The sequence below is a fragment of the Papaver somniferum genome, chromosome 9, assembly GCF_003573695.1.
Source record: "Papaver somniferum cultivar HN1 chromosome 9, ASM357369v1, whole genome shotgun sequence".
NCBI classification, from domain to species: Eukaryota; Viridiplantae; Streptophyta; class Magnoliopsida; order Ranunculales; family Papaveraceae; genus Papaver; species Papaver somniferum.
In genome coordinates this window covers 8,998,587-9,019,951 of record NC_039366.1, presented here as the reverse complement: position 1 = coordinate 9,019,951, position 21,365 = coordinate 8,998,587, and the positions used below count along the sequence as shown (strand labels likewise).

Below are 21,365 nucleotides of genomic sequence, written 5' to 3'. Positions count from 1 at the left end.
TACGAATGTCTCTGAGTTCTCTAAGTTCTTCCTTCCTGTTTTTTCTTTCTTTCCTGTTAGTATTATGGTCCGTTACATCCTCTACCTGGTGGTTTGGTACTGATGTTCTTAAGCCTTTTTTTTTTGTTGCATGATAAACTTGTGAGTTTTAATGCATAAGAAGAGTTGTATCAAAGTAACCGATAAAATAAAATAAAAAAGAGTTGGATCAAAGTTCACTGGATTTACTATGAAAATGTTCTTAAATTGTGCCTGGTTATGAATGTATAGGGTGTACTTAATTTTTGTCCTGATATAATGAGTAATTGCCTAAGAAGAGTTGAGAAAAGAAAGTTCACATGAGTTGCTATAAAATTGTTCTTTAAGGTATGAGCCCTGGTTATGAATCTTGGGTTTACTTAATCTTTGTGGATTCGTGGATTCATTCTATTGACGAATGTTTACCCGGACAACGTTGACTCCTAAGTATTCATTAGGGTATTTATCCAAAGGAGGATTCAACGTGATCTTAGTAGCATATAACATGGGGTTTCCTTGTTTTTTGTTAGCAGCCTGTGGTTCTAGGAAGTATATATGATTACAGTGTGTGGATTGGTGTTCTCATTTGATTGAAATTGTTGAATCTTTGTTTCCTGGCGGATTTCCAAACACCCCTGTCTTTCCAGCTCTAAGATGTTATCGTGGATTGTGTCAAGCCTTTAGGTGGGATAGTGGAGGGGTGATGGAACCATATTCTTGGGATAGTTGATGTGGTATGAGTAGTTCCGGGTTTTTTAAGAGTTATAACTTATAAGGATCGACAGAGAGCAGTAATGTTCTCTGTCAAGTCCTACCTCTTAACAATTAGGAAGTTATTGGTTAGAGAGGATAGATTTTCTCGTTGGTCTGTTTTCTGGGTTTGAGTGCGTAGATGATATTGTGCTCAAATGAGAGACCTGAGAATGTACCCCACGGATGATTTAATTTTGCAATACGAAATTCTAACAGTAGTATGTTGCCGAGTGGAAATTGACAATCCTAGTAACAAGCGTATTTGTTTGTCAAGTTCTGGATGCACGTCTATGGATTTGGCCATAGGGTGGCCAAGTAGTTGGATCTTAGCTTTTATTGCTTCTCTCCCTCTCTTTTCTGTATTGATAGCAAACTTTACCATTTTGTAAAAGGAAAGAGAAAAGAATTAATGCGATTGTGTCATGCACTTTGTCTTTCGCATGTAAATTGTGGTGGCAAGAGGGAAAATTGGTTGTGCTGAAGTTGAAAGGTTCTTGAATATAGGAGATATATAACGATATTATGATATATTGTTCCCCGGTCGAGTATGAATTCAAAATTGAGAACTCATGGAGTTCTATGAACTGGTTGTGACCTTCTCTAGATTGTTGCATATTGGTTTATCTTTTTTATCAGTGACAACCTGATAAGCTACTCTGTATAGTGATGAGCCATTCTATCCGTGCTACCAGTGGCAAGATACATTTTTTTTACTTTGGTATTGTTGGGAGGCTTCACAATCCAATAGAGGTAGGCCAAGGTTCTACATTTTGGGAAAGAAGTCCTATTTATGACAGGTGGATCTTATTCCGCCATTTAGGACCGCTGCCTAAACCGTTTGGCTTAGCGTTGGCTTTGTATAAATCCTTCCAAAAACGGTCCGCATCAGGATCAACACGTAATTTTATTTTCTTAAGATTGTTGATTCTGGGATTTATGGTTATCATGGTCTTCACGAGAATGTTGTTATTTTCTTGAATTTAGATGTTAGCACCACAGTAGAAGTTAGAGTTGTATCGAGGTAGTAGGTATCCGTGAAGTTGGAAATTAAATGCTATACTTGGCCTTCATAATTGGGTGAGTCCCAATAAGACCTTAACTATGAGGCGCATTAAGACCTCATAAATAAGAAAATAAGAAAATAAAAGGTGAACAAAAAATAGGCGTACACACCGGAATGGCGTACTTATGAAGAGCGTAACCAGAATACTCTCGTCTTGATCGGACAAAACTCAATAAGAACAAGAGGCAAGTATATACTTTTTATATTGTTTGTTATTTTTTAGCATTTTCCTCTCAAGACATCAGAGAAAGGAGCACGAAGGAAAAGAGCGAAGTCGAAGGCATATTTTTACAACTAGAACACAAGTATATACTTGGTGTGAAAAGATTAGAGGCGGAAACATCAGTTCTAATTGACAAAATAGCAAGATCATAATATACATATAGGATTGAGGTTTATATACATAAGCGAAGAATACAAGGGTAAAAGATCGAATTCTCTAATCATCATCTCCATCAGCCTCATCGTCTTCACCAGACTATGTGCCTTCATCGGAAGAAAGGATTGGTTCGTGGATGGTAGGCTGCGGTTCGGGTTCGGGTTCGTCTTCTGAAAATACCTCAAGATCCATGGGAACGCGAGGAATATTCTCTGAGTCGCAGAATTCATTAAAGAGCCTCACCTTTTCATCTTGGGCATTTCGGCGAAGCTTCTTTGCAAGTAAACCCGCGTCCTTTGCCATCTTGTCAAGATCCTCGTTTAAGCCGCGGACATCTTTTTGAAGATAAGAGACTTGGTCCTTAAGCTTTTTCTCAGAACCTAAGATGAAGAAAGATAAGTAAGTAGGCTATCTGGAAATATAAGGAAAAATCAAATGGCTAAGAAAGTCAAACTTACGACGAAGAGCAGACGAGATGTTTTTCTCCTCAGCAAGTTGCGATTCTAACTAAGCGATATGAGCACTCTGGCGACCAATAAGGTCCCGACTTTCGTGAAGTTCCACGAGATGGGACATGTTGTGATTAGGTCCCTAAGAAGGAGAGTAGGAAAGAAATGAGTAAGGTAATGCTGTTAAGGCAAATAAGAAAGGAATCGGTTGCTGTCACACTTACCAAACACAGCAGGGAAGCATGTTGTTGAATGGAGAGATTCAAAGAAGCATTATGGATAAATCCTTGATCGGCATCTATAAAGGAATAGGAGCTCAAGGAGGTCAGGGATTCAGCCGCCGCAGATCTTAAGGAGGCGTTCGAACGAGTTGTCACAAAAATATCTCGAAGGAATTTCATATCAGGAAGGTATGTTGGGTCTTTAGAATCATCAACATGAGGGCGAGAGGAGCTAGGAGAAGTACGTGCTAGTCCCGAAGGATAAAATTGAGATAGCCTATCTACGTCTAATGTACGAGAACGATATTGAGAAGGCTCCGGAGCACGAGGAGAGGTTGAAGGGTCATCCTAAAAATCACATAGTTAGTAGATGAATCAAATAAGAAAAGCCAAGACGCGAAATAGAGACGAACCTGAGCGGAGGAGGAGGAAACCTTTGAGCGAGCACGCTTTCTTGTGTTTGCAGCAGGGCCCGCTGCAACTCGAGATTCCTCCCTTTGCGAAGTGAAAGATTAGGAGTTGGATTAAGAAATTGAGAAAATATGACTCACGAGATACAAACCTGAGCTGGAGGTGGCTTCTTGGAGCGGTTCTTTATCATGCCAGTAGGCGGGAAGGAATACTAAGGAAAAATCAAGGGCGTTAGAGGGGTATACAGTAAATAAAGGGAAAATTGAATGAAAAGTCAAACTTACCCCAGGGGGCATATTGGGCCAATTAAACCGACCCTGTTCGTATTCGACGAGGTGGGCATGCTTCGGAAAAGGACCAGAACGAGGCACACCATTCTCGTCTAAGCCCCACACGAAGGGGCCTTCGATCACCAGAGGATACATCATCCAATTTTCGTCGTTTGATTCGCCAGTAGGATCGACATCCAAAAGTAGTTTCCTTGGATGGATCAGCCAAGATATTACGGGTATACTTCACACCCCACTCTTGGTACGATCTTGTGGACAAGTACTGGATGAGGTAATTTTCAAGAAAAGATTCGACGTTATAATTAGCCAAAGGAAAGTACGACCCTAATTCGGGAATCTGAGAAGGAAGGCCATTTGATCTTCGAACAAATTCGTTAGCCAAGAGAATAACGTTCCCACTTAGCTGATAAACACCATGGCGAAGACGAGCTAAAATCTCAAGGAATAGAGGATTCTTGGGATCATCTAGAGGAAAAGAAATCCCTGCTCTTAACTGTCCAATGGTGACAATCATCCTCGATGAAGTCAAGGTTTCAGCCCGTATCCACCGGTAGGTTAATTCCGTCAAATCAGTAGCAGTGATGGGAGGAGTAACAGAGGAATTAATTGCAGGAGATATGGTGATTCCTACCGTATTAAGGTCGGTTTTAAACTCTTCATAGGTCCAGGATGTGGTTGGAGGGGGAATATTTCTGGGAGCCATTAAAAACAGAAAAATAGAGCTTACTGGATATAAGAGGGGAAAGGAGGAAAAGACTAAAGTCTTAGATATATAAGAAGAAGGTGTATTTATACCAGATGACTGGTCAAAACGACCCACGACTGAAGAATATGAACCGATAATCGACGGTTACGAGGAAAAGAGAACCACGTGGAAGACGAAGAGAGGGAGGAAAGACGGTTATCAAACTTCAGACGGTTCTTATTCTCCTCTCTTTATGATCGAGCAGAATAAGAAAAGGTAAAATGTAGTTGCCAAAGTATAAGCCGACACGTGGCCATAGGAAGGCGCGGGAATCTGGTGAAAAGATCTTACTTCAATCCCCGAGATTCGTCAGGGAGTTGTCAAATCAAGTCAGAATTATCCTTATCTACGCGACAGCAAAGTAAAGTTTGGGACGAGGAAGCTCGCCAAAGGGTACGTAGAACGCGAAAGGAAGCAGATGTCCGTTACGAAATGACCACGAAATAATGTGACTTGGCTTGGAAGAAAATCTACCCCACGAAGTAGATGAATTATCGAGCAAGAAATGTGACAGGTGTCCCGACAAGACCACGTGAAGCCAGCGAAAGGTGGGGAAAGACTTTATGGAATATGCTCCAGGAGAATCATAAAGTAACCTCGGCGAGATGATATGAGCTCTATACCACTAGAGTTGCTTAGGCCTATAAATAAAGACCTTTGGACACTGTAAAAGAGGAGGGATCTTTTGGAGAGGAAAAGATCTAGCATAGGAGAGAGAGAAAGAGTTAGGATTTCCTTGTAATTCATAGGCTTAGAAAGGAATTAGGGTTTCTTAGAACCCACGAGTGTAACTTGTATTTTTCTTGAGATCTTATGTCATCATGTCTTAGATCTCTTTTACTTTCCATTTGGGTGTGTTGCTGGATTTCTAGTAATCACGCCGTTCATTTGTTGCAAACTACAAACTAGCCATCCAATTCATATTGACCGCATATCCAACTGAGACTGCAACTATTCACAGCCATAGCGCTTTGTATCCAAGTTATTACAAATCCCCCACTTTTTCTCGGATTTTGCTGAATAAATGACTGTACATGCCAATTCAACAAGGCCAGGCACCGGTTTGGTACTGACAATCTAATTTGGCAAAAAAACTTCAGACCCCTGGCTCTAGTTTTAACCTTAGTGTGTCTCGCAAAGGATGCAAATCAGCTAGAAAGTTGGTCACAGAAGAAAACAAATAATATAATTAATAAAAACCTCGATTACAAGTCGAGATGTAGTTTTACAACTCGATCATGAGATTTTTGGTACCACAGATTATATTCAAGAAATCACAACAACATATTATATTGCAACAGGGAGATATGCATTTCACTTTTTATGTGATGCAGAGGATCCCCAACAGTGATCTAAAATTATGCAAAGGACAAATAGTCTCACATCTCTAGTTTCCGCATAATTAACTTAAAATATAATATAGAAGGACCGCTTCACTCATTGTCAATTGGTTTTGAGTTGGATGCCCGTATTCTAATATGGTAGCAGAGTTAGGTCTCATAGCGGGGTGTAGGCCGAATTGGTAGCACTCGTGACCCGAGTGGGCACATGTACATCCGTGACCAAATGACTGGTCACTCGTATGACCTGTACGTGGGCTGGACCGTGACCGATGTCCGTGAGGGAGGGTGTGAAAAGAAAAATAATCCCACATCCTTAGTTTCAACATAATTAACTTAAAATATAATATAGAAGGACGGCTCAACTCATTGCCAATTAATTTTGAGTTGGATGCTCGTATTCTAACACATAATGATAACATGTCTCGTCGAGGCATCGGAAAACCAAGACTTTCTTACTATTCCCTTCGTCCTTATTATAAACGCCGAATATGACGACCCCCGCCCCACCAAATATATAGTTATGTACCACTCCTAATTAAACTTAGGAAAAAGAACCAAAAAGGCACGAAGATGGAGAAAGATAAAACGAGGTTCTTGACATGGATGGGATACCTTTTCTTATATAACCCCCTTTCTTCTTTTCTTTTTTTAATCTACTGGAAACAAGGCATTAGACTTAGCGGATTCATATTATTTCATCACATAGCATATTTCAGGGTCCAAGATCTGGCGGTCTTCTCATACTTCGCTTTGTCAGTCTTGTACATGTGCGCAATCTCAGGGACCAAGGGATCATCAGGATTTGGATCTGTAAGCAGTGAGCAAATGGACAACAGCACTTTGTTTACGGTAAGGGCTGGACTCCATTGTTCTTTAAGAATGTCGAGGCAGATGCTCCCGCTGTTATTGATGTTTGGATGGAAAACTTGCGTTTTGAAAGCAACTTTTGGTGGCTTGAAAGGGTAATTTGTTGGAAAGTGAATATCGATGAGAAACACACCACCAGCATAAGGGCTGTCTGCTGGTCCCATTATGGTGCCTTGCCAATGAAACATATCCTCGCCTACAGGACCAGCACTGCAAGAAGAGGGTGGATGTCTTTCAAGGTCTTTCAATTCCTTTAGAATTCTCTTTGACGCCATCGTTGATTCGTCTTCTGTTTTACCTCTCGTGTAATCTTGGCTGGAGTTAGATTTGAAGTTATTCCAAACCAAAAAACAGTATTTATAGATATATATTTTTAACGAAACAGTTTTGGAATAGGTGGAAAGGACTAAGAAAGGGTTTCTATAACTTAGTGTTCATAGGACGTCGGTCTGAAAGAATCTCTAAAAAAGACTAGGAAAGGATTTCCATAACTGAGTGCGGAAAGGACTAGGAAAGGATTTCCTTAACTTAGGTCTGAAAGAATCTCTAAAAAGGAAAATTCAAGTTTCCTTAATTTCGACAGAAAACGCATATATATTGTTCCCTTGTTTAATCTTTTTTCACACTTGGCGGTATTAGGTTTTTTTCCCTCAGTTTTTTTTTTTTCACAAACACCACATTGAAGATCGACTGGTAAAGGATTTCACTTAGCTGCCCGGCCAAAAAATAAAATGTCTTCATCAACGAAAACAGCATTGTGTATACAACTCAAAGATAAAATCGAGCTGACAGATAAAGAGAAGCGAATATTTGACAGGTTATTAAAAGTTGGTGATCACCACAATCTCCAAACTCAACTTCGTGTTGCTGGTGGATGGGTTCGGGATAAGCTACTAGGGAAAGAGAGTGACGATATTGATATCGCACTAGACAATATGAAGGGAAATGATTTTTGTCATAAGGTTAACGAATACTTGCTGTCCCTGAAAGAAAAGGAGCGACCGTTTGGTGTTATTGAATCCAATGCTGAAAAGTCTAAACACTTTACAACAGGAATCATGAGAGTGTTTGGCGTAAAGATTGATTTTGTAAACTTGGTCAGCTCGGAACCGGGAGTTGAGGTTGGTTCTCCGAAAGAAGATGCGTACCGAAGGGATTTGACAATAAACAGCATGTTCTATAATATTAAGGAAAAGGTAGTCGAAGATTTTACTGGACGAGGTATTACAGATTTAAAACAAGGAAAAATTATAACTCCATTACATCCAATGGAGACATTCTTAGATGATCCATTACGAGTACTTCGTGCTATTCGGTTTTCTGCGAGGTTCGGTTTTGAACTTGACGAGCGGTTGAAGGAAGCAGCTGCAAGTGATCAAGTCAGAGATGCTATGAAAAAGAAAATAAGCAGGGACAGAATTGGTAACGAAATCAATCTCATCATGTCTGGCAATCGACCGGTTCAAGCAATGATGGATGTATGCAGGTTCCAGCTATTTTGGGTTGTATTTCCTCGTCCTGAGGAGCCAAACGTATCTGACAGGCATTGTGTTGCTTATCTAGATGCTGCATGGAATCTCTTCAACCAAATTGGATCATCGAGCATTCATGATACGCAAAGAGGGCTTTACTTGCATTCAGCACTTCTTCTTCCAATTAGAGGAAAGGGTACTGGTACTCAAAATATTGGAAGATTACACAGAGCATCGGAAGGATTCAAATCGTTGATCCCATTGTTAACAGAATCAAGCAATACTGCTAAAGCAGCTGGTAAGGCAAGTGAAAAAACTGCAAATCTTCGAGTACAGACAGGACTGCTTTTACGCGATATCAATATCAAGGAAAAGAAGTATGCCGAGAGTTTGAGTTGGTGGCGTGTTTCCTTGATGATTTCGACATTATTGTACTATCCCATCAATTTTGATTACGATTCTGCGGACAAGCACAAGCAGATTGAATTAGACATGCGCAGAACCTTGTTTACAACAGTTGAAGATGCTGTTGTGAAACTAGGTCTCGAAAACGTGTGCGAAATGCCATTGGCGGATGGGAAAGAAATCATGGAAATGTTGGGTATCGAGGAAGGAGGAAAAGTTGTTGGTAGTTGGAAGCACAAATTGCTGGTATGGCAACTTTCCGATCCCTCTCGTACGCTGGAGCAATCACTTGATTGGATGAGAGGCGGCCTTTCAAAACGTTGAGAGGTTGAGCGACTGTTCTGCATGTTGGGTTCTGCATTTCTTACTTTGATAAAACAATGCCACTAGCTGAACCATGCCGTCATGCTTTAGTTTCTAAGCATTCACAAAGTGGATCATGTCCGAGAATGTGGCTCGATAAACACCACATATGTACAGTTAGGATAATCCCACATGGAATAAGAGGAGTATAGTGGCGCTTAATAAGCTTTGGCATTTCCTTACATAGCACCGAGGCCTTTTAAATTAGAACCCCACACCTGCCGCAGGTGGTCAGGTGGGGACAGTATCGGTGCTATGTGGTCGGACCCAGAAATAGGGTCTGACGGTCCGTGAAGATCGTAGCAGATCATACTCTAAATACCGTGATTTTAGACTGATTGAGTAAAAACTCGTGAAAATTTGTTATGGGTTCAAGTGCGTTTTAGTTTCATTTTGTGGGGGATATTTTTCCTGAAAATTCCTTTTGGTTACTCTAAATATTTGTTTTGCAATTTCTTTATTTGTTATTACATCGAATTCCTTAATTATTATTTTTTTGTATTTTTTCTGAGAGCACAAAATATATTATGTTTAACCACTGCACATCCCTAATTTGTCATCTCTTTTCCAAAACCACTGACCAAGCAGGGGTCTATATCTATTTCTTTTGAAGGATATTTAGATCTCATGATCAAGTTGTAAAACTACATGTCGACTTATATTCGATGTCTTTAATACCTTTATTAATTTGGTTTGTACGGACCTATTTTTGCTGTGCCAACTAGCAGATTTGCACCCTTTGTGGGATAAAAACTGAGATTAAAACTTCATACTACAGCTAGGAGTCCGAACATTTTAGAAATTAGACCGTCAGTAGCAGATCGGTGCCGGCCTTGTCGTTCAAGGCAAATGTTGAATTGACCTGAACAGTTATTTATTCTGAAAGTAAAACGATGTCCTAAATGTCAATGTATAGTTGTCTCAATTTTGTTGGAGTATCTTTGTCAGTTGCAGTAGTCTCAGTTGGATATGCCGTAAATATCAACTAGATTGCGCAGTTTGTGGTCTGCGAACAATAAACGGTGAAAATTTTTACGACAAGACATGGACCGGCTCTGGCCAAGATGATCTAAAGAGATCATCCTAGCTTTAGATTATTTATTTTACGGAAAACATTATATATACATATAAGTGATATAGAGTATCTTACATATCATTAATAATACATGTAATATTTCTTATTCAAGCACCTGTCAACTACAGCACAACCATCTTGCCACCATAATTATACCTGCGAAAAGACAAATACTGATTGCATAAGCCTTTAGGAGTGAATGCATGTCACAGTTCACATTCTTTTCTTTATTCTTCTACAGTATGGTAAAGTTTGCTATCAATGCAGAAAAGAGAGGGTGAGAAGCATATAGTTAATCAAACATATAAGGTGCCATACACACGTAGAGTAGGTTAAGTAACTAAAAACTTAAAGCACATGCGTTATTGCACACATCGAATACATGTTTCACACAACTGATCAAAAGGAGTATCAACAGATGTAGAGGAAGAACAAGACCAACACCACTACAATGCATCGACATATGAGGAAGACAATAGCCAAAACTAAGCGCAACTAAGAATTGGAAGGTAATGCTAAAAACATACTAGGCTTGTTTGACCAAGTTTTGGTGACTACCATATTATTCTTTCCACACATTAGATGTATTATATAACTTCAACCGGAGACCGACAATTATAGACCAAGTCGATGACAATGCTGACAAGGAGACTCTTTATGTTGTAGGTATTTTCAGTTCTCAAAGTACCTGAGTAATCGAGTTAGTAGAGCGCTGCATTGAACTACAACAACATTTTCTTACCAAACCATTTGCTTTCTGCAGTAAAATCCAGTTACTTTCCCTCTCAAGGGCCAAACCCGGAGACATGCGTGCACAGCTTGACAAACAAATACGCTTGTTAGTAGGCTAGTCAATTTCTACTCAGCAACGTACGTACATGCATACTACTGTTAGAAGTTCGTAAGCAATAACTTCCTAGTTTTTAGGTACGTAATTAGGATTTGACAGAGAACATTACTGGTCTATGTCGATCCTTATAACTTACATCTTAACTTAAGAACCAGCAACTACTCACAAAAGCTCTAATATTGGGTGCATGTGTGTGCATCGTTTCAGTACTTCTGCAAGAGGTTATGAAAAATACAAAATAAATAACATATACATAAAAACAACAGGAGGAATAGACAGTAACGAAGAAACTGTAAATTGAGTATTGATTTTCCATAAAATATTTTGGACTGCACCCAAGTAACTTCTGGGCTACCTACATACTTGGATTGAGGGGGACCAAACCAGAAACCTCAATTTTTTTTGTTGGAGATCAAGTCCATGTAGTTCTCTTGCATTACATATGAACTAAAAAATAAAAAATCTCAATATTCTTCTAAGCCCACAAATCGTCAAGATTGAAGTCGTCTATTGAAAAACTCCACTCTTGATCACCGAATTGATTTATCAGGTCCTTGTTGTTCTCTAGTGTCATCTCCACGTAATCATCTTCTTGTTGATGCTGTACTGGAATACACTCGTCTTTTTGATGATGTGCTGGAGCTGGTTCTACTCCCGGTTCCTGTGTTATTGGTGATGAGAATTCTGGAGGGATTAAAGTACTGATCATGGGTGATGCTGCAGAATATTCTTATAGATACTCGTTTTGTTGATGATGTACTGGAGCTGCTTCTACTTCCGGTTCCTGTGTTATTGGAGATGAGAATTTTTGGAGGGGATGAAGCGGCCGTTATGGGTAATGATGCAGCAGGTGTCTTACGGTTGTTATGAATTTGACACAAAACCAATTCATGCCTCTTCTTACTGCTAACATCACCACCTTCATGTTCTGTCGTCGCATAATAACACGTACTCGTACATTATCCAGTCTGTTTTTTCACCAGCATCTTTCTTACTACTTGTTTTTCTATCAGCTGGTTTATTCTTTTTGTTGAAGTAGTAAGCCAACTTTTTTTTGTATCCGATAAAATCATCATCTACCGTTGTCTTCCTTTTCCTACTATTAGTGTTTTCTTGACGTTCCAGATAGACCATATAATAGCCACCGGAACCATGTCCCGTATTCCCTTTGCCGGACCATTAATGTCTTTAAGAGACCAAGATTGAGCGAGGTGGAGAATTGAACTTCTAAATTCGAGACCATTTTTTCCAAGTCCACCTAGGAAACCATCTGTTACCTGATTTCCAAAACTGAAGGGTCTGGTGATTTCAAGTGGTTTTTTTTTTAATCCTCAGAAAGAGATGAAGATGCGGATACAGCAATCCAGGCACTTGGTTCATCATCTTCTTACGCTTCGCGGTATAAAAAAAATGTCTTCATCAGCGAAAACAGCGTTATGTATACAACTCAAAAATAAAATATTTGACAGGTTATTGCAAGTTATTGACCACCACAATCTCCGAACTCAACTTTGTGTTGCTGGGTTCGGGATAAGCTATTAGGGAAAGAGAGTAATGATAATGATATCGCACTAGACAATATGATGGGAGAGGTTTTTTTGTGATAAAACTAACTAATACTCGTTGTTCATGAGAGAAAAGAAACGACCAGTTGGTGTTATTAAATCCAATCCTGAAAAACATAAACACTTTACAACAGCAATTATGAGTTTGGTTTTGTAAACTTGGTCAGCTCGGAAACGTGCATTCCGAGAGTTGGTTTGGTTCTCCAAAAGAAGATGGGGATTTGACGATAAACAGTATGTTCTATAATGTCAAGGAAAAGCTAGTTGAAGATTATACTGGGCGAGGTATTACGGGACAGTAACTCCTTTTGTATATATAATTTGAGTACAAATTGTTAGTTTCACATTCAAAGTTAGGCCAAAAGCTAGAATTCTAAAGCTTCTGGCCTCCGAACCATAGGAATCGAGAGTTTTGAGATTTTTTCGGTATACATGATCAATATTTAGATACCAAACCAACTCGCAAAACCAAACCGATACCCTAATTCGTGAGCACGAAAACAAGACCCTAATTTCCTTTTTTATGCAGTCGATTTCCCTCTGCCGGTTCTTCTTCATTTTTACAGCACAAAGAAACGCATGCCTGCTACTTTTTTTTTTCTTCTTATTATTTGGTATTTACAAAAACATCCAAACCTGTTAGCATGCGTAGAGAACAAAGGAGCTTCCGGGTTCTTTCTAATGGCATGAGACCTAAAATCTCTGCTGCCTCTTTTCTTCTCCGTATTCTTCTTCTTCTTTCATTTTTACAACAACATCCAAAGGCGTCAAGATATCCTCTTTGTCAATTTTGTTTGGTTCTCAGTTTATTTCGAGATTATTAAGTTTTGAAATACATGGTACCTCTTCGTGAATGTTATTTTAGATTATTAAGTTTGTCTGTCAATTTACTTTGAGATTATTAAGTTAGTCGTATTCTCATCTCTTGCTTAATCTGGAAGATGTCTGCAGATCCCCCGATACTACATGCACCTCGAAATCCATAAGTGGGATGCCTTCAATTAATTTGGAGCGGATTGAGAAACATTACAAGTCCATGTGGAAGTTTCGGATGACATATTTTTGAACAACGTCTTTCAAATTGAAATTCTATTCGGTACTTGCTTTTGGGGTGGTTGTGTTAGTGAGAAGTGTTAGACATATAGCAACCGTGACTGAATAAGTCACGATGTTTTGTATCTTTCCCATTATACGGATATATATCCTACTAATTGAATATCTAGGAAATCTGTGTAATCTAGGAAAGCTTTGTATATCATATATCCTACTAATTGAATATCTAGGAAATCTGTGTAATCTAGGAAATCTTTGTATATCCTATATTCTGTGTATCCTTTGTAATCTTAATAATATAAATACATAATCCTCTTTGTGTTTCTCATTCATTGAGAACACGTTAAATATAAGTTCCAACTTGGTATCACCTTGGTTAATCCAAGGGCCTGTTTTCTTTTTCTTTTCTTTTTGATCATCTTTTTTTTTCACTAGTCATCATGACACCAAATCCGACTACAACTACTAAAACCACTATTTCTGTTGATGACTCCTCATCTTGGACTGATATTCCTTTTGCTAGACTTCATGGAGCTATCTCGGAAAAACTTAATGGCAACAACTTTCTCCAGTGGAAAGCTCAGTTCTTACCCTACTTGCAAGGTTATGGTCTTGACGGTTTTTTCAATGGTTCCATCAAGTGCCCCCCTGCTCAAACTGATAACTCTACTACAAATCCTAAGTTTCTCTCTTGGACTCGCACCGACAAGCTTCTCCTTGGATGGATTTTATCATCACTGACATCTCCTATTTTGGCTAAGGTCAAATCCTGTCAGACATCTTCTCAGGTTTGGACTAAACTTGAGGAATTTTTTGCCTCTAAAACTGATGCTACGCTTGTCCACTTAAAGTCTTCTCTTCAAACCATTACCAAAGGTAACTTATCTATGGCCGACTACATCCAATCAGTTCGTAACATCGTTGATTCTCTTGCGGCTAGTGGTCATGAGATTTCTAGTACTGAGTTTTGCCATTATGTTCTCAAAGGACTTGATTCAGCCTATGAGAGTATTGTCAGTTCTCTGATTACAACTATGAGTTTGATTACTACTGATCAGTTTGAATCCATACTTTTGTCTTATGATCTTCGTGTTACTGCTCAAAACAAACTGCTTTCTTCACCACATGAGGCGAATATTGTGCGTACCCATCGTCCCAGTGATGTGCCTCTCACGAAGAACGGCACGCCATCTATTATAAGTCAGATCTGCTTACAACCCTATCATGATGGACGGAACTGTTGGAAGCGTTACGATCAGAACTATTATCCTCCGCGCCGCCCACCACCAAAGCATGGCTCCACAAGAGGTGGTAAAAGTCACTCCTCATCGTCTGGACATCGTGCTGCATACACTGCCACCCACACTCCTATCAACATTCATGATTGGCTTCCTGACAGTGGTGCCACAAATCACATGACAAATAATCTCGGTAATCTTCAAACTCATTATGAGTATACAGGTCCTGATCAGATTAAGACTGCTAGTGGTGCAAATCTCTCTATTTCTCATACCGGTAATGCTGTTCTACAAACACCTACTCGTAAGTTTGTATTGTCTAATGTACTACATGTTCCGCATTTGTCCCACAATCTGCTCTCGGTATCTCAATCCTGTCGTGACAATGATGTAGTTTTTGAATTTTGTGATGATTTTTGCTTTGTTAAGGATCGACTTACGAGGGAGGTAGCACTTCGGGGTCAGCTTCGTGATGGTTTATACACTTTTCAACATGTTTCTCCTAAAGCTCTCGTTGGTGAACGTGCTTCCATTCAAACCTGGCATCAACATTTGGGCGATCCAATGCTCCGTACCGTTCAATCAGTTGTTCGTCATCATTGTCTTCCAGTTTCCAATTCTAAGTTTTCATTTTGTTCTTCTTGTTTAGAGAATAAGAGTCATAAATTACCTTTTCAATCCAGTACTATGGTTTATGATCATCCTTTAGATTTGATTGTGTCAGATGTTTGGGGACCAGCCCCTGTTTTATCCAATGAAGGTTATCGTTATTATATATTGTTCGTTGATGCTTTTAGTCGATACACTTGGATATTCCCCATGCATGCTAAATCTGATGCGTTGCAAATCTTCATTACATTCTCTAAACATGTCGAAAATATTTTAACACTAAGATCAAAGTTTTTCAGTCTGATAATGGTGGTGAATATCAAAAATTCACTAAAGTTTTACACTAATGGCAGTCATCATCGTTTCTCTTTCCTCACACTTCCGCGCAAAATGGCTTAGTAGAACGTCGACATCGTCATGTTGTTGAAGTGGCCTCACTCTCTTGTCTCTAGCGTCTGTTCCATCATCTTCTGGTATGATGCTTTCTTTACAGCTACTTTTCTTATGAACCGAGTGTCTTCTACTCCAACTGGTTTAAAATCTCCCTATGAACTTCTGTTTAATCGTGCACCTGACTACTCTCATTGCGCACCTTTGGCTGTCTTTGCTTTCCACATCTTCGACCTATGGTAGAACAAAATTGGATTCTCGTTCCTCTCCTTGTGTTTTTCTTGGTTACAGCGATCATCGCAAAGGGTATAAGTGCCTTCATTACCTACTACTCGTATTTACTGGTCTCGTGATGTTTCTTTGTTGAAGACAAGTTTCCCTTTGCTGCTGCCCCTGATAAGCTACCTCCGTCACGTCGTCCTTACAGGTATTTTCTTCACCATCTTCCTCCTCTATGTTTCCTACCAACTGTCTCAGTTAACTCTACTGCTAATATGTGGCTTATGGAACTGAGTTACCTAGCGGATCCACTCCAGCTGCGACTATTACGTCTGCTCAGCAACATTCTACTGTTACAGTTCAGAACCTGACACTGTCGTCCTCAGCAAACGTCACTGCAAGTTCCTGCATCAGCACCTTCGTTACAAGCTGACGCTACCATCTCTGCACTACCACAGACACCGATCATTCCTCAGTCTGTTGCTTCCATTCTACCTGTCGTTGCTCTCCTTTCAGTCCCCAGTTGCGACTGCACCAACTGTTACGCCTGCAGCAACTGATTCCCATCAGTACATGTTACGCCTGCAGCTTCACCTGATGGTTTGGCACTCATCATAACTCGTCGTCGTCAGCAGCTGTACCTTTCTCATACTGTCTGTCAACGATCCACTGCAGCCGACTGTTACTAATCTCACCAATGGTAACACGAGGAAAGATGGTATTTTCAGGAAGAAAGTTCTCCTCGCTTCTGCGCACACTAAGCTCACTGATGACTTGTTTGAACCACTTGCTATTCCAGGCAAAACTGACCCCAATGGATTCCTCCGATGGACTTAGAAATTGATGCGCTTCGGAAGAATGGGACTTGGTCCTGGTTCGGCCTCCTCTGAACCAGAACATTATTGGTTGCAAATGGGTGTATCGTGTTAAGAGGAAACCTGATGGCACTATTGAACGTCGCAAAGCTCGGTTAGTTGCCAAGGGGTTTAATCAACAGAAGGTATTGATTACGGTGAGACTTTAGTCCGGTTATTAAACCATGTACTATTCGTATTATCTTGACGTTGGCTTTGTCTTATCATTGGCCTATTCGCCAACTTGATGTTCAAAATGCTTTTCTTAATGGCATTCTACATGAAGAGGTTACATGAAACAGCCCCCTGGCTATAAAGATCCTCAGTTTCCTGATTATGTTTGCAAGCTCCATCGATCCATTTATGGCCTCAAACAGGCTCCTCGTGCATGGTATACTCGTCTCAGCTCTTTTCTTCAAACTTGGTTTTGTTACTTCGGTCTCTGATACCTCTTTGTTCATTCGTCGTTCCGCTGAGAGTGTGATATTTCTTTTGGTATACGTTGATGATATCATTTAACGGGGTCTTCTATGAAGTGTATTCAATCTCTTATGAATGATCTTCATAACGAATTTGCTCTTAAGGATCTAGGCTCGCTGTCATATTTTCTTGGCATAGAAGTCACACAACTCTCTAATGGATTGTTTCTTTCGCAACGTCGTTACATTGAGGATCTTCTTGTTCGTGCCAATATGCAAGGAGCTAAACCAGTAACCACAACCTTCAGCACGTCCACTGATTTGCATCCGGTTGATGGTCCCTTGCTGTCTGATGTTACTATGTACAGGAGTTTGGTTGGTGGTCTTCAGTATCTCTCCATGACAAGACCGTATATTTCCTTTGCAGTTAATAAGGTATGTCAGTTTATGCATAAACCCACGGAAGCTCATTTGATTCTCGTCAAGCGTATCCTTCGCTATTTGCAACATACATCTACCTTTGGTCTTTTTCTGCGTCCCGAACGAGATTTGCAGCTTAGTTTCTCAGCATATACTGATGCTGATTGGGCGGGTGACCATCTTGATCGTCGTTCTACAAGTGGATATTGTGTTTATCTTGGTTCCAATCTTATTTCTTGGAGTTCTCGTAAACAGCGGACAGTTTCCAGATCCAGTACTGAATCTGAGTATAGTGGTTTAGCCATTGCAACGGCTGAATTGATGTGGGTTGAATCTCTTCTTCGTGAACTACAGGCTTCTATTCGTTTTCCTCCTACTCTTTGGTGTGATAATTTGGGAGCTACTTATCTCACAATGAATCCGATATTTCATGGTCGAACGAAACATATAGAAATTGATTATCATTTCGTCCGTGAGCGAGTTCAGGAAGGACAACTTATTGTTCGTTTTGTTTCATCTACGGGTCAAATTGCAGATATCTTTACTAAAGCTACTCCAAAGGATCATTTTTGCAGACTCCGCTCTAAGCTCAATGTCATTGACAACCCTCTTAGATCGAGGGGGAGTGTTAGACATGTAGCAACCGTGACTGAATAAGTCACGATGTTTTGTATCTTTCCCATTATACGGATATATATCCTACTAATTGAATATCTAGGAAATCTGTGTAATCTAGGAAAGCTTTGTATATCCTATATCCTACTAATTGAATATCTAGGAAATCTGTGTAATCTAGGAAATCTTTGTATATCCTATATTCTGTGTATCCTTTGTAATCTTAATAATATAAATACATAATCCTCTTTGTGTTTCTCATTCATTGAGAACACGCTAAATATAAGTTCCAACTAGAAGTAAGTCGCATATCAAATTTGAATCCAGTTTAATTTCTTTGTTTGCATAATTTCAAGCTTCAAGGATGATAAATCAAATGGTCGGATTCTTTCTGTTGCCATTAATTTGCACCTCTTAATATTCTCGGGGTGAGTACTGTTTAACTTGACCTTCATGTATGCATGTATCTGCATATTAAGGGAGAATACAATTAGCAAAGTTCACAAGGTTGTTGATATTTCTTCTTGAATAAACTTTTCATATTTCTTCTTGCAGCATCCTATCCTATGAAGATGATGTCTAAAGGAAGTGCTAGACCTGTTGATGCAGGTAGGAATTGAAGAAGTTTGCCGGCTATGCCATAACTATTTCCCAATATTATAATTTCTCTTTAATGAAGTGAAGTAGGTGTAAGTGATTTTGCTACTTATTTTTATCTTTGTAAATATGAAAAAGGGAGATGTTAATGCGGTTGATAATGCACAACAGGTGGCTTTGCATTGGGCAGTGGTTTAAGGAGCTATTCCTGCAATTAAAATTTATGAATCTTCGTACAGAATTTTCAACTCCATGGAAGAACATGCTACGCTGTAATATCAAAGGTTCAGTTTCTTTTTTTCTGCATCAACTGTTCACTCTTCCAACCAAAATTCCTTTTTTTAATGATAGCAGGGGTTAGTAATTATTTGTTATGATCTGCAAATTTTGATTGTCAGTGTACCCAGAATCGGTAATGGTGCTTATTAACATCCAAATAAGCTACTTAGGATGTAGAATACAATCGCTTTTGTCCAACATGAATCACTTTTGAGGTAATATTCTTTGGGCATATCATATTGATGTATGATTTTGGAATTTCTATGTTTATTGGCGTTCTTAGTAGTCTCTATATAATTGAAGTTTGATTATCAGGTTCGTGACTTATATTGCAATGGTGATACGTCAAACAAATGAAAAAATGACGCTTGCTCATGCAACAAGTGCACAATGTATTTATGGTACAAACTTATTCCGTCGGCATATGGTGAATCTTATTCCTCCGAATGTTAACACCACATATTGGTTCTTAAAATTATTACCAGTTAAGTCATCATTGAAGGTGGGGATGCCTGGACAGTAGTAGTTGCTATGGTTGTTAGGTGAACGAGGTGTTTTTTCTATATCTATAGAATAACGCATACAATAGTAGATGAGCAAGATGCAAGCACTGACATGGTATATGTGTATATCCAATCAGTATATAAAGTAGTAATCTATAGGAGTTATTACTCAAAGAGGGAGAACTTAAAATGACCCTGACGCGGTACTGTAAATCCCTTTGTGCATGGATATGTACTTGAAAAAATGTCTCAAGCAGCGATGGGATAGGAATCTTTGTTTACTGAATTATTTTATAGATGTAACTTGAGTTTTTTTCCCCTGCGCTTTGCTATATGTAAATCATCTGGCGTGCATTGTTTTTGTAAATAGTAGATTCATATAAGTTTTCCCCCTTTACTTTGTTATACTTGATTACTGGCATATGAGTTTTCCCCCTATTCATAAGTATTCGTAAGTGGTAGATCCAGATGACCTATGTTTCCTCCTTTGTTTTGATACGTAAGTCATCCGGCATGTATTGTTTTTTAATATGATGTACCCCTATGAGTTGTTTTTTGCCTTTTCCTTTGCTGTAATTGATCATGTATTATGTATTTATTTATTTATTTATTTTTGAAATATTTTGTATAATATGCTTTGATTGTCGATGCGACTTAATGTTTATGATTCACCAATGGTAGAGTTTCCATTAAATCTTATTTTCAAAAAATATGTCAGCTTCATGTTCTCATTTTAACCTTATCTTATAGGTTGTTCTTAAAAAGATATTAAGGGAAAACAAGAGCTTGAAACCCAATGTAATATGTCAGTTAAAGGGTGTAAGTGGCGCGAAGGTACGTACTTGGGTGGTTTGTGTTGGAACAATTTCCGAAATCCACCTGCAAAACAATCACAAAGAAAAACCAACCCAATAGTGTTATGGCTGAGTCACGACCAGGTCGCTCTCTTTAAGGCGTTTCGCGGATCTGCTTAAAATTGTGTAAACAGTACTTCCATGTCGCGACGTCCCTAGGATAAAACAACCGAGTAAATCTCTTTCACAATCACTCTTGCACTTTGAGAGTATGTGATACTTGTACACTTCTATTCTTGCTCAAATCAGAATTGTAGAAAACAAGTGATAATCATACACTAGTTTTCTTTCTTTAAAAATTTTTTTTCTCTAAAATCAAAAACATATAGCAAAACTCTCTTTCTTTTTCCAACCAAAAAAATATGATTTATAGTCAAGGGGTTTTCATAAAGTTTTAATGGAAATATTAATATGATTTAATATAAACCATTACTCTACATGAAACGGTCAATGTATTTATGACAAAAATAAATTGCTTTTATGAGTATCATAAACATTGTTAAAAATAGATTCAACATAAAACTAATAAATGGAAATAAATTTTTGTTTTAAAACATATATTTCCAAACAATCCCCCACTTATATTTTTAAAACATTGAGAAAGATCTATATAGTGAAGTGAATAAGTAAAAGTATCTTTCGATTTTGAACCTGCTCTCGAAAAATCTGACTATAGAGTGAACGTAAGTCTTTGAACTCTAGGAGATAATAGGATTGTCTAACACACACAAAACTATACTAGTGTAAAGTCTAAAGCCAGCACATTACGTCCCTGTGCTTGAATCCCAGTTTAATGAATGATCTAGAGAACTGCCCATATTCTCATAGAAAGCACCCACACTTTCACATCCATATAGGTGAGTCTATCAAGAGTACTCCTGTACCTAAGTACCCCACTCTAAATAGAGATATAGACATCATTAAGAGTTTTAGAAACAAAAAACTCAACCTTAACTCGCTTCAGCATATCATGCGTGGGATGAATTCTCAAAAGCATGATTCTGTGTCTACATATTATCCGTGACTTAGTCCCATTAGAACCTACA

At 38.9% G+C, this 21,365-nt stretch overlaps 1 protein-coding gene and 1 pseudogene across 1 annotated transcript; one reads left to right on the top strand and one right to left on the bottom strand.

The window, feature by feature from the left end:
• Nucleotides 1-6,370: 6,370 nt before the first annotated feature.
• On the bottom strand, nt 6,371-6,817 carry LOC113313916 (annotated as a pseudogene).
• Nucleotides 6,818-7,270: 453 nt separating this feature from the next.
• On the top strand, nt 7,271-8,740 carry LOC113311316 (CCA tRNA nucleotidyltransferase, mitochondrial-like). Its single transcript, XM_026560156.1, has one exon. The coding sequence runs from the start codon at nt 7,271-7,273 to the stop codon at nt 8,738-8,740; it is 1,470 nt and encodes a 489-aa protein (XP_026415941.1).
• Nucleotides 8,741-21,365: the final 12,625 nt, after the last annotated feature.